Genomic DNA, 13,207 nt, shown 5'->3' with positions numbered 1-13,207 from the left:
GGTATCTGAATGGTTTTGTGAATGTTTGCATGTCCTGTTACTTCTTGCAGCATTATATGCAACATAAAATATACTGAGAGAAATTTAAAATTTCTTTTTCAGATCCAACTTTCTGATGGATTCTCAAAATTCTTACGATTCTTTAGTAAGGGGCATTCAGTCCATCGATGTCACAGGAGATTTCAATCCTTGTGAGCTTTTGCTCACAGGAGACCGAGCCTTCCCATTGCTTGTAGATTCCAAGGGCCACGTTCTCATGGCTGCATCCCAATATGGGAAAGGACGGATGGTGGTCACGGCGCATGAAGCCATGTTAAAGCTTCCGCAGTTCTTGCCGTTTATTAAAAATGCTCTCGACTGGCTCAAGTCTTCTCCAACGGCACTCATAGGAGTCCACAGAAGCCTGGATGCCCTCTCCAAATTGCTCCTCAGTAATGATATTAAAGTTCAACCAGATGCAACACTTGAGAACTCTCTGGGGGTCTTCTGCAGAGATGCCTATGATGATGTGCAGGCTGATGACCTCGTGCAGTTCGTAAAGAGAGGCGGTGGACTGCTGATTGGTGGCCAAGCTTGGCACTGGTCATCTCAACATGGAAAGGAGGCAGTCCTGGTTCAATTTCCTGGAAACCTGGTGACCAGTGTGGCTGGAGTATATTTCACTGCCAATATGGGAGAAAATGATATTTTCTCTGTGCCTGAAAAAATTCCCAGGATTCCCCTCATCACTGAGTAAGTATTACTCCATCTCTTTTTCTATGGTTATTAATCCTATATATATAACACTGGATTTTTTTGTGACCCGTGCGTGTCCCAATTATTTAAGGTTTGCAAAATGGACTACCCCAGATTAAGCAATGGTCTCATTCCAAAAATTATTTTTGGGAATGTTGGATTGTATGCCATGTGCTTGTACAAATATGGTGGCTGCCAACTTGTATAGCAGTCTCCATGTAGAATGGGATTATGGTACTTCTAGACTGGGAAGGGAGGAACAAACTATCATATATCTAATTTGGTCATTATTAACAAGGAGATTGATTGAGAATGACATTTTAATTGTTATATTTTCTATTTATGCTTTAGAAGCAAGGACATTGAACTTTACAATAAAGTCCAATGTCCCTCAAATTGAAAAGACTTTCAGTTTTCATATACCATGACTGTATAAATTAGTTTCATTCACCCAGCTTGAACTGAGTGACTGGGGAAAATGCATCCAGCCTTATTGGATTCCCTAATTATTTGATAAAAACACAAGTGATGCATTTATTTTGGAATTATTTCTACAGATTCTTTAAATTCCACCTGAATAAAACATTAAAAGAAAATTTATATTTCTTCCCTGTCAGAAATGACAAACATACTCTACAAATGAGATAGAACCAATAGAACACAGGTAGCTTCTTAAGCAGATCTATGAGGCTTCCATCTAATTCTTCCAATAAAATTATGTCAGCAAGCATTGCCTTCAATTTGGGGAGCTTCAACCTCTTCCTCTTCTTCCTCCTCCTCCTCCTTCTCCTCCTCCTCCTCCTCCTCCTCCTCCTCCTCCTCCTCCTCCTCCTCCTCCTCCTCCTCCTCCTCCTCTTCTTCTTCTTCTTCTTCTTCTCCTCCTCCTCCTCCTCCTCCTCCTCCTTCTCCTCCTTCCTCTTCTCCTTCTCCACTCTGCATCACTGATACTTGATATTATAGCTCATATTTAGTCAAGCCACTCTTCCAATGTTAGGATTGTAGTCTGAAGACTATCGTACTCATGGAAAATATAACTTTACTGTTTTTCTTTAAAGACATGGATTAGATATTCAAAGGGATTTACAAACTCTTCTGAAAGGAGTGGAGAGATTCAATGTAAAGGGCGATGACCTCCAGAATCAAATGGTTCCATCTCCCTTGCTTATCCATGGAGCCTTGGCATTTCCAGTTGGCATAAGTGATCAATACCACTCCTTCCTGGCAGCTGCATATTATGGTCGAGGACGCATTGTAGTTGCCTCTCATGAAGGCTTCCTCAACATATCATCAATGAAATCTTTCCTCTTCAATGCCATCAGTTGGCTTTCTGCCGGAAAGGAAAGAAAGGTGGGCATTGGAGACAACTTAAAGAAACTTTACTCCATGTTAAACCGAGCAAAGATTCCCTGTGAGCTAACCAACTTTAAGAAAGGCCTAGGCGTATACTGTTGTACAGCCTACAATGCCGAAGACATGGAAAGCATCCACGAATTTGTCTCTGAAGGAGGAGGACTCCTAATTGGGGGTCAGTCTTGGTATTGGGCTGCTGTGAATCCCGACTCCAGTGCTATTGCAGAATATTCAAGAAATAAGATCCTGGATAAGTTTGGAATTGGGTTTCCTCGAAAATATATTGAAATTCCTGAAAACAGCTGTCCTGCAGGAGAGGCCAGTGAAGTAGCTTCCACTTATCATTTCCGGAAAGCATTCTTGAAGTTCAAGGAACATATTCAAAATGAGCAGATTCTACAACCACCATATTCTTTCTGGCGCCAGAAGTTGATGCAAGACATTGCAATATTCCTTGAGATCCCAGCTATGAACTCCCGTCCCTTCTCTTCATTTCATGAAGAAGCTCTAGAGTTGGTTCAGATTAAAGGGATTCCTGAGGTCAGTGTACATAACCGAATCCGAGCTAATTCAGACCAAGCCATCTTACTTCAAATAGCTTCAGGGCTCTATAACGTTCTGCCAGAGTTTCAAGCCTCAGTACCCAGCCTGATGCCAAATGATCCGAACTCTTATCCTACAGCACCTCCTCAAAACATTCAAGTAAATGGAAGCAATAAAGGTATGAAATGTTGTTCTTAATTTTGAATATGGTGCTGCTTCTTTCATGATAATGACCTGTGTATGCAGGACATTATTTTTCATTTATGTATATAGACATGACCCTCTGAAAAATTTTATACTCTGCTTTTAGGATATAAAGCGTGGAGAAGCACTGGCATGTATGTTCCTCCAGCAACAACGGTCACTTTATTATTCCCATCCTCCACCCTCAACGCAAAATTGCAGGTAATATTAATTCTAAATTACACATCATGATATATACTTAAGATTCTGCAGGTCCTTAACACACTAAGATAAGACGGCCCCCTCCTCTCCTCCCATGCGTCTTGCTCCCTCCTCCCCATCCTTGTCTATTTTAAGCTAATTGAATATTACCTTTTTTCCCTGATGTTTTAATGTTTCTTTTACATGATTGTAAGCCACTTAATGTCATGTCGAGGTGAGAAGGGCTGCATAGAAGTTGAATAAATAAAGAATAAAATAAAGATGACCTGGTAACAAATGAACGTTGAGATTTTGTTGCATCTCAGAGAAAAGGGCAAGTGCAGGAAAAGAAAAGGAGGAATATTTTTATTTTCCAAAAAAGAAAGCTTGCAAAAAACAATTACAATGCTTTCAAATAGAGCAGAAATTAATCTCAGTAACAAAAGGATTTTCTATTTTAAGTGTTTTTCTACAGGCTCTGACACTACATTTGCACTACATTCTTTAAAGTCCAACTTCAGTATGTTTTCATATATATATGAGCGAGCACAATGTACAAGAAAAAGGAGACGATTATATTTATTAGAAATAAATCCATTTATATATTTATAAATGGATATATTATATACCAATCAGGATGCAACCACAGAGCCAACCAACCCGCTCACAGCAACACTCCCCACCTCGACCAATTTGCAAACACCCACTCCATCTACCAATCAAGATGCAACCACACAGCCAACCAACCCACTCACAGCAACCCTCCCCACCTCCCCACCAGTATTTATAGAGACAGCAGCTCCGACCACTCTTTGCTCGAGAAGCACGAAGCCGAAGACACCAGCCTGAAGATGATGAGTGAGACCTCGTTGAAACGTCGCCAAAATACTCTCAACCTTACACGGGAAAAGACCCGAAAATGCCAAGACCTACATACCTATACCCGTGAAAACCTACGAAAACATTTATATATTTTTATATACGTTATTTATTTATATATTTGCATATGTATTTATATAGTCTAAATATAATTTATATTTTAAATTAAATATAGTTTCAGTATGATTATAATATACAGTTGTGTTAGTGTGTCTTTATGTGTGTAAACACCAGTGGTGCATTGCTCCCAGTTCGGACCGGTTCTATAGGACCGGTAGTAAAACCAGCGGGAGGCCCCACCCACTGATCCAAACGTCATCAAAACTCTTCTGCGCATGCGCAGAAGAATGTGCGTGTGGGCACGATGCGAACCAGTAGTAAACGTAAGTAGAACCCACCCCTGGCGCGCAAACACACACACACACACACACACACACACATTCTAATTAGAACCATTTCTAATCAAAATCAGAGTTAGTCTTCCTTTTTTTTAGACGCTTGAAACACACTCCGTTAGTCACGCCATTTCTCTCCATTGTGACTTGTTCATTTCAATGTCGGTTGTTTTCCACAGGTGCAGATTGGGTGCCATACCGATAATTTAGTTGATCTCAAGAAATGGAAGCGTCCTCCAATGGTGACAAGGCGGTTTCTGGTGCAGACGGAGAAGATGGAGGTCTCCGGTTTGTGGGGAGGCCTCTTGTACATCATTGTACCAAAGAACTCTTCATTGGGCTACTTCTCCGTCACCATCGAAGGGGCCACCCAGGCTCCTTATTTCAAGCATGGTAACACAACTCCTTCCTCAATTTAAGTTCAAAACTTATCTGCTTTGCTGGTTGGTTCTGAATTGATCTGGCTCCAAAAGGCATTGGATGCAGCAAACTTTCTGGAGTCCATCTCCACTTAGAAACCCAACAGCAAAAGGGATATTCTTCAGAAATTCAGGGAAATGTTACGGACTAATATTTACAAGAAATAAGCTGCACCATTGTGTTTATATGTATTGTAAATTATATAATTAATTTACGATTAATTTATATGCTGCCCCTCTTGGCTGGCTTGCAAACAATAAAAGGATGATATTAGGGGTAAAAAAAAAAATTACAATTATACAACACTATATAAAAATAGAACCAAGGGGATATATGGCACGGGGATGAGATCTTTGTCTTATCCTGTCAAGCAAATGGTGAGGCCCTTAACTAACCAGGAAAAACCAGATTTTTGAACCCTTCTGAAAGGACAGAAGCCTGAGAGCAGTTCTTACTTACCTACTGTGGTAAAATGTTCTAGAAGAGCGGCCTCCAACCTTGGTCCCTTTAAGACTTGTGGACTTCATCTCCCAGAGTTCCTCAGCCAGCTTTGCTGGCTGAGGGACTCTGGGAGTTGAAGTCCATAAGTCTTAAAGGGACCAATGTTGGAGAACCCTGTTCTAGAAGTCTGTGGCCAAGACAGAAAAGGCTCTTCTCCTTCACCCTACCAGCCAGAATTCCTTGGCTGACGGGATCGGCCATGGGCCGCATCTGCTGGAACAAGTGGACAGGATTGGAGCAAGACAGCACCTCAGATACCCTGGATATATTCCATATAGGGCTTTCAATGTAATAATCACCACCTTGAATTGGATCTGGAACCACAAAACAGTGGTGTTCTGTGTGCCACTCTAAAGGCCTCAGAACTGTGCACACCATCAGAATGCTCTTGAAAAATAGCCCCATGTAGTGTGCGTTGCAGTAATCCATCTGAGAGAGATGACCAGGGTGTGAGTGATTGTGCAGTGAGCACAGAGCCTCGTGATCCAGATAAGGATGTAATTGGCACACAACAGAAAGCTGCACAAAGGCCCTCATAGCTGCAATCGTTTTGTTAGATTTTGTTAGATCTTGACAGACTAGAACATTGGGCGCTATCTAACAAAATGAAATTCAACAGTGAAAAAACTAAGGTTCTACATTTAGGCCCAAAAAAAACCCCAAAATGCACAGGTACCGTATATGTGGTACCTTGCTCAATAGTAGTAACTGTGAGAGGGATCTTGGAGTCCTAGTGGATAACCATTTAGATATGAGCCAGCAGTGTGCAGCAGCTGCTAAAAAAGCCAACACAGTTCTAGGCTGCATAAACAGAGGGATAGAATCAAGATCACATGAAGTGTTCATACCACTTTATAATGCCTTGGTAAGGCACACTTGGAATATTGCATTCAGTTTTGGTCACCATGATGTAAAAAATATATTGAGACTCTAGAAAGAGTGCAGAGAAGAGCAACAAAGATGATTAGGGGACTGGAGGCTAAAACATATGAAGAACGGTTGCAGGAACTCAGTATGCCTAGTTTAATGAAAAGAAGGACTAGCGGAGACATGATAGCAGTCTTCCAATATCTCAGGGGTTGCCACAAAGAAGAGGGAGTCAAACTATTCTCCAAAGCACCTGAGCGTAGAACAAGAAGCAATGGGTAGAAACTAATCAAGGAGAGAAGCAACTTAGAACTAAGGAGAAATTTCCTGACAGTTAGAACAATTAATCAGTGGAACAACTTGCCTGCAGAAGTTGTGAATGCTCCAACACTGGAAATTTTTAAGAAAATGTTGGATAACCATTTGTCTGAGATGGTGTAGGGTTTCCTGGCTGGGCAGGGGGTTAGACTAGAAAACCTCCAAAGTCCCTTCCAACTCTGTTGTTGTTGTTGTTGTTGTTGTTGTTGTTGTTGTTGTTGTTGTTGTTGTTGTTATTATTATTATTATTATTATTATTATTATTATTATTACAACTGCCGCATGCCCTTTTAGCAGGAATCATGAATCTAGGAGAACCACCTCCCAGGTTGCACGCTGGTCTGTCTGGGGTAGTGATACCCTATCCAGAACTAAAGATAATAAATAATCGGACCTCGAGACACATTGAACCCCCTGCCACTCTGTCTTACCAGGAGTCAGCTGAAGCCTATTACCCCCCATCCAGAACCACTACCACCCCCACAGCCTGCAGGTATTGTGAAAGGGTAGCCAAAGCCTCACTTTTGTCAGTATCATCCTGAAAAGTTTATATTTAAACCAGGAGACTACAGTATATTGTATTCAAGACCTTTGAAAGCACAATTATTATTTTATTTCTTTATTAAATCATTGCTCTGCAATGAAAAATTAGAAATAGTGAAATAAATTAATTAGGGTGTGTTAAAAATTTCATTTTAAAAATGGGTCACAATTCTAAACAATTGCTCTTTCTATGGCAAAAATGTTAGAAATCCTGTTTATATATAGCACCACAGAGCAAAGAGTACAGTCACCATGTGCTTTACTGCTCAACTGTTTTACAGTGCAGCAGAAAAAACGGGAAACTCTACTTAGAACACAAGAGCAGAGAGTATATATACCAGTGATGGCTAACCTTTTCCTGACCGAGTGGCCAAAGCGCCCCCCGAACCATCAAAATGCAATGCGCGCATGACCCCCGCGCCTATCCCCCCGCATACATGTGTGCACTTCCCCCCGAATGTGCCCCCCATGCATGCCTCCCCCGCACCCGCCACCCCCCATGAATGTGTGGCAGAGACCCAAAGACCAGCTGGCCATCAGGAGGGGCGCACACATGCGCAGTTGAGCTGAACTGGGGCAATGGCTCACGTGCCCACAGAGAGGGCACTGCGTGCCACCTCTGGGACATCTGCCATAGGTTCGTCATAACGGATATATACCATAGAACCAAACTTGTAAATACTGCCATCTACTAGATGAATACTACTGTATTGCATAGAAATATATTCCAACAATGAATTTAAAAAAAACAATATTTCCCAGGACTATGGTTGTAGCAGAGATTTGTTAAAGAAAACCAGTGGAAAATAAGGATGAACTTTCTGTATCTCTTTGCCTTTTCTTGGAATGTATCATTGGACACACCTATAAAAATACTGTGATCAGGAAAGCATTTTTCTTCCTCCCACCTATTTTTGGTTTAAGAAAATATTATACCCAGATGTTCTGTTTTAAATGTTTCTTTAGGTGAAACTAGCATCCAGGATTGGCAAGATACTATCCGCCACTATCCTGCTCCCTGGGCGGAACTGGAAACCGAAAATATTATTTTCACACTGCCATCGGATGCTGTACGTAGTCATGATGCGATTGCTTTTCTGCTCCAGACTTGGGATCAGATGATGAGGGCCGTCACCCACTTAGCAGCCATCCCTCCTATTTTCCTCAGACCAGAGAGGATTGTGGCAGATATTCAGATATCAGCAGGCAAGTATAAACTAGTTCACATCACACTCTGTAAAGGAAAACCATAAAAAGTTATTGGTCTGCGTTTCTAATTTACTGGTCAAAATGTGTTACGGTGGCGCAGTAGTTAGAAGGTAGTACTGCAGGCTACTTCTGCTGACTGTGAGCTGCCTGCAATTTTGCAGTTCAAATCTCACCAGGCTCAAGGTTGACTCAGCCTTCCATCCTTCCGAGGTCAGTAAAATAAGGACCCAGATTGTTGGGGGCCATAAGCTGACTCTGTAAACCGCTTAGAAAGGGCTGTAAAGCACTGTAGAGCGGTATATAAGTCTAAGTGCTATTGCTATAATAGAATTATTGTACTAATGCTGAATTCACATCGTTTCCCAACACACTGCAGCAAACTCACAACTGCACCATGGGCTTTCATTTTCTTGAAAAATTCAGTTTATATGGAGATTGCAGGGAACAGATAGATAACCATTATCAGAAATTAGAAGGGATTTTCTGCAGACGACACTTGAAAGTAGACCAAAGGCCAAATTAGTTAGTTAATATATAATATAATATAACAACAGAGTTGGAAGGGACCTTGGAGGCCTTCTAGTCCAACCCCCTGCCCAGGCAGGAAACCCTACACCATCTCAGTCAGATGGTTATCCAACATTTTCTTAAAAATTTCCAGTGTTGGAGCATTCACAACTTCTGCAGGCAATTTGTTCCACTTATTAATTGTTCTAACTGTCAGGAAATTTCTCCTTAGTTCTAAGTTGCTTCTTTCTTTGATCAGTTTCCACCCATTGCTTCTTGTTCTACCCTCAGGTGCTTTGGAGAATAGTTTGACTCCCTCTTCTTTGTGGCAACCCCTGAGATATTGGAACACTGCTATCATGTCTCCCCTAGTCCTTCTTTTCATTAAACTAGACATACCCAGTTCCTGCAACCATTCTTCATATGTTTTAGCCTCCAGTCCCCTAATCATCTTTGTTGCTCTTCTCTGCACTCTTTCCAGAGTCTCAACATCTTTTTTACATCGTGGCGACCAAAACTGGATGCAATATTCCAAGTGTGGCCTTACCAAGCCATTATAAAGTGGCACTAACACTTCATGTGATCTTGATTCTATCCCTCTGTTTATGCAGCCCAGAACTGTATTGGCTTTTTTAGCAGCTGCTGCACACTGCTGGCTCATATCTAAATGGTTATCCACTAAGACTCCAAGATCCCTCTCACAGGTACTACTATTGAGCAAGGTACCACATATACGGTACCTGTGCATTTTGTTTTTTCTTTGCCTAAATGTAGAACCTTACTTTTTTCACTGTTGAATTTCATTTTGTTAGATAGCGCCCAATGTTCAAGTCTGTCAAGATCTTTCTGTAACTTGAGCCTATCTTCTGGAGTGTTGGCTATTCCTGCCAGCTTGGTGTCATCTGCAAATTTGATGAGTTCCCCATCTATCCCTCGTCCAAGTCATTGATGAAGATGTTGAAGAGTACTGGGCCTAAAACAGAGCCTTGGGGTACTCCACTGCATACTTCCTCCATGTGGATGTAGTTCCATTGAGGACTACACGTTGAGTGCGGTTGGTCAGCCAGTTACGAATCCATCTGGTGGTGGTGCTGTCTAACCCACATTTTCTACTTTATCTAGTAGTAGGTTATGGTCTACTTTATCATATGCTTTACTGAAGACCAAGTAAATTATATCGACAGCATTCCTCTGGTCTACTAATTTTGTCATTTTGTCAAAGAATGCGATAAGATTAGTCTGGCATGATCTGTTTTGACAAACCCATGTTGGCTTTTGGTTATTACTTTGTTTGCTTCTAGGTGTTCGGTGATTCGTTGCTTGATTATCTTTTCCAGAATCTTCCCGGTATTGAGGTCAGACTGATAGGTCTGTAGTTTCCTGGATCTGTTTTTTCCTTTTTGAAGATGGGAACTACATCAGCTCTTTTCCAGTCCTCTGGCAGCTCCCCTGTGCTCCAGGATCTTTGAAAGATATAGTTCAGTGGTTCTGAGATCACGTCTGCCAGTTCCTTCAGAACCTTGGGGTGTAATCCATCCGGTCCTGGTGATTTGAACTCGTCTAGGGTAGACAGGTGTTCACTTACCATTTTCTTCCCTATTTTAACTTGTGTTTCTAATCTGTTTTTTGTAGTGCTGTTTTTGATAGGTTGGATTGTTTTTTCCTTTTGTGTAAAGACAGATGCAAAATATGAATTAAGTAGATGTGCTTTCTCCCTGTTGCTTGTCATCTTCTTACCACTTTCTCCCAGCAATGGGCCAATTGTTTCCTTGATTTTTTTCTTGTTTTTAACATGTTGGAAGCAGCTTTTTTTGTTATTTTTTACTTTTGTCGCTAGCCTTTGTTCATTGTGAGCCTTAGCTTTCCTCACTTCATCTTTACAGGCTCGGGCTATTTGCTGATATTCTGCCTTAGTTATTTGCCCCTCTTTCCAAAAAGGTATATTTGTCCTTTTTGTTCTGAGCTAAAGTTTGCCCACCCAATCTTATTATTTTTCCCCTCTGAAGGATCTATGTAACTGTATCTATCCCAACTTTTTCCTTAGGTTTGCTGCACGCTGGCTATCCAATCATGAGTGATATACGTGCCGTACCTGAGATCATAGATGTGCAAGCTTTCTACACCAAAGGAACCTGGGGCCCAATCCACGAACTGGGTCATAACCAACAGAAGAGTGGGTGGAATTTCCCACCTCATACCACAGAGGCCACCTGCAACCTCTGGTCCGTTTACGTCAATGAGACCGTGCTGAGCATCTCCCGAGAAATAGCCCACCCAGACCTTCAACCGGGTGCAAGAAAGGAGAGGATTGAGAACTACATGAGAAATGGAGCTAATCTGGACGACTTTGAAGTGTTCACTGCAATTGAACCCTATTTGCAGGTAAGAAACCTGTTCATGGGAGGTCATTGGCATAATACAGATAGTCCTCGACTTACAACAGTTCATTTAGTGACCGTTCAAAGTTACAACGGCACTGAAAAAAAGCAGGTTATGACCGTTCTTCACACCCACGACACCTAGTACAGGTCTTCTGCGTGAGCACGGGGTTGGACTAGATGACCTCCAAGGTCCCTCCCGACTCTGTTACTGTTAAAGCTGTTAAAATTCCTGCAATCAGTTAAAATGGGTTTGTGACTTCCCTGTTTTTATACTGGTGGCCTTTGATCTAGAGCAGTAGTAGTCAACCTGGTCCCTACCGCCCACTGGTGGGCGTTCCAGCTTTCATGGTGGGCGGTAGGGTTTTTATCTGATACTTTTTTTTTTTAATTTTGAATTTATATCCCGCCCTTCTCCGAAGACTCAGGGCGGCTTACAATGTTAAGCAATACTGAAGCACTTTCCTTTTTTTTAATTGACTTTTTAAAAAAAATTTCATAACATTATTTAAAAACATTTTCATTAGGTTTCATAAAATTCCCCGTGACAATTTAAATTTCTGAAAATATACTATTAGTATCACCCGCGCATAAGTTTAGTTCACGTTACCTAAGTGAAACTAAATGGTGCTATAGTGCGACCGCAAACAAAAGATCTTTGTCCCAAAATAGATCGCGCATTCCCCCCCACACCACACAGCCGTAACAGACAAGCAGAGCTGGTAGCTTTCCCCCCCCCCCCCAACCCCAATCTACAATGCGCGAGAGGCATGCGCAGATGATGATACACTGCGCATTACTGTGGAACCGGTGGATGGTTAGAAAATTTTACTACTAACAGAGATACAAAAGTGGGCGGTAGGTATAAAAAGTTTGACTGCCCCTGATCTAGACAGAATAAGGTCATATAATGTAAAATAATGTAATAGCTGAGGTATAGATCACAGATCTATACAATTATTCTATTTTTCTTCAGCTTCAGGAAGCCTTTGGTTGGGACCCCTACATCCGCATTTTTGCGAAATACCAAACCATGAGCAACATCCCAGATGAGAAAAAGGACAAGATGAACCTGTGGGCAGAAACCTTCTCTCAGGAAGTCAACAGAAACCTGGCTCCTTTCTTCAAAACCTGGGGGTGGCCCATTGAGGACAGTGTCTCTGAGAAGCTGGCCTTATCCTACCCCGCCTGGGCTGAGGATCCCATGATAAAATACCTGCACTCTTGAAGGACCAGAAGCCAAGATCATCCTCATCAGAGAACACTGGAATTGAGCAGATATTTTACTCAAAACTGAGTCTGATAGTATCAATGAATTTTTCTATTTAGCTGTTGCACATGGAGGATTTCAGCTCCCCTATTTGATTGCTACCTTTTAAAAAGAAATATCTTTTATATTGTCAGACATCCTGGGCCTTAAATCGGGAGGGGAATCCTTATTCTCGCAATTGTTAGAATCTGAAAATTTTAAGTGAAAGTGAAAAAAGTGATTTTTTTATGGTTTTGGAAAAAAAAACCCATAACCCAACCTTATTTTAATCATTGATTCTATATAGAGAAATGGACGTGTGAGCTATTGTGTTTCTCTGAAAATAAGACCCTGTCTTATATTTTTTGAACCCTGAAATAAGCGCTTGGCCTTATTTTTGGATAGATCTTATTCTTTTGGGGCTCATGGAGCAAGACGGGGCTCCTCTTGCCATCTTATCTGATTTCCAGCTCTGTCTTTCTAACCCTAACAAGAGGAAATGGCGGGGACCGGCTGCATATGCAATTAAATATTTTTGGGGCAGGGCTTATTTTTGGGGAGAGCTTATTTTCCAGGGTGTGTGTCTTATTTTAGCGCAAGCGCTTAAAAGCCCGATTGGGCTTATTACCAGGGGATGTCTTATTTTCAGGGAAACAGGGTATTTGCTGGTTGTATGAAGCTAAAAGTAAAGAGAAACTAATGATTTCATTATAATCTTTAATATTCTATTATGTTTAGTTCCCAAATTGGTGTTGGTTTTGATAATGGCACACATTACTATTAAGCTCTTTGCATCTTTAAATCACTGTATTTCATTTTAAGAAATATATCTGCTTGATCTTTCTCAGTAGCTTGTGCCTTCTGATTTACTTGATCTTTTCTGAATTGAGTGGATTCTGGATTCTATCATGTTAATTTTAAATCTTTTC

General features: G+C 41.3%; 1 protein-coding gene across 1 annotated transcript in view; it reads left to right on the top strand.

Moving 5' to 3' along the window:
- Positions 1-12,668, top strand: part of LOC131201792 (TRPM8 channel-associated factor homolog) — a 28,549-nt gene extending 15,881 nt beyond the window's left edge. The window contains exons 2-8 of the mRNA XM_058190005.1: positions 103-732; positions 1,791-2,806; positions 2,939-3,033; positions 4,466-4,679; positions 7,902-8,141; positions 10,696-11,033; positions 12,006-12,668. Of these exons, the coding sequence (XP_058045988.1) occupies positions 116-732; positions 1,791-2,806; positions 2,939-3,033; positions 4,466-4,679; positions 7,902-8,141; positions 10,696-11,033; positions 12,006-12,257 (2,772 nt within the window). The 5' untranslated portion in view covers positions 103-115 and the 3' untranslated portion in view covers positions 12,258-12,668. The remainder of the gene's footprint in view (positions 1-102; positions 733-1,790; positions 2,807-2,938; positions 3,034-4,465; positions 4,680-7,901; positions 8,142-10,695; positions 11,034-12,005) is intronic.
- The last annotated feature ends 539 nt before the right edge of the window (positions 12,669-13,207 follow it).

This window comes from Ahaetulla prasina, chromosome 7 (assembly GCF_028640845.1).
Source record: "Ahaetulla prasina isolate Xishuangbanna chromosome 7, ASM2864084v1, whole genome shotgun sequence".
Classification (NCBI taxonomy): domain Eukaryota; kingdom Metazoa; phylum Chordata; class Lepidosauria; order Squamata; family Colubridae; genus Ahaetulla; species Ahaetulla prasina.
Note: the sequence above shows the minus strand (reverse complement) of the source record. Positions and strands in the feature narration are given on the sequence as shown.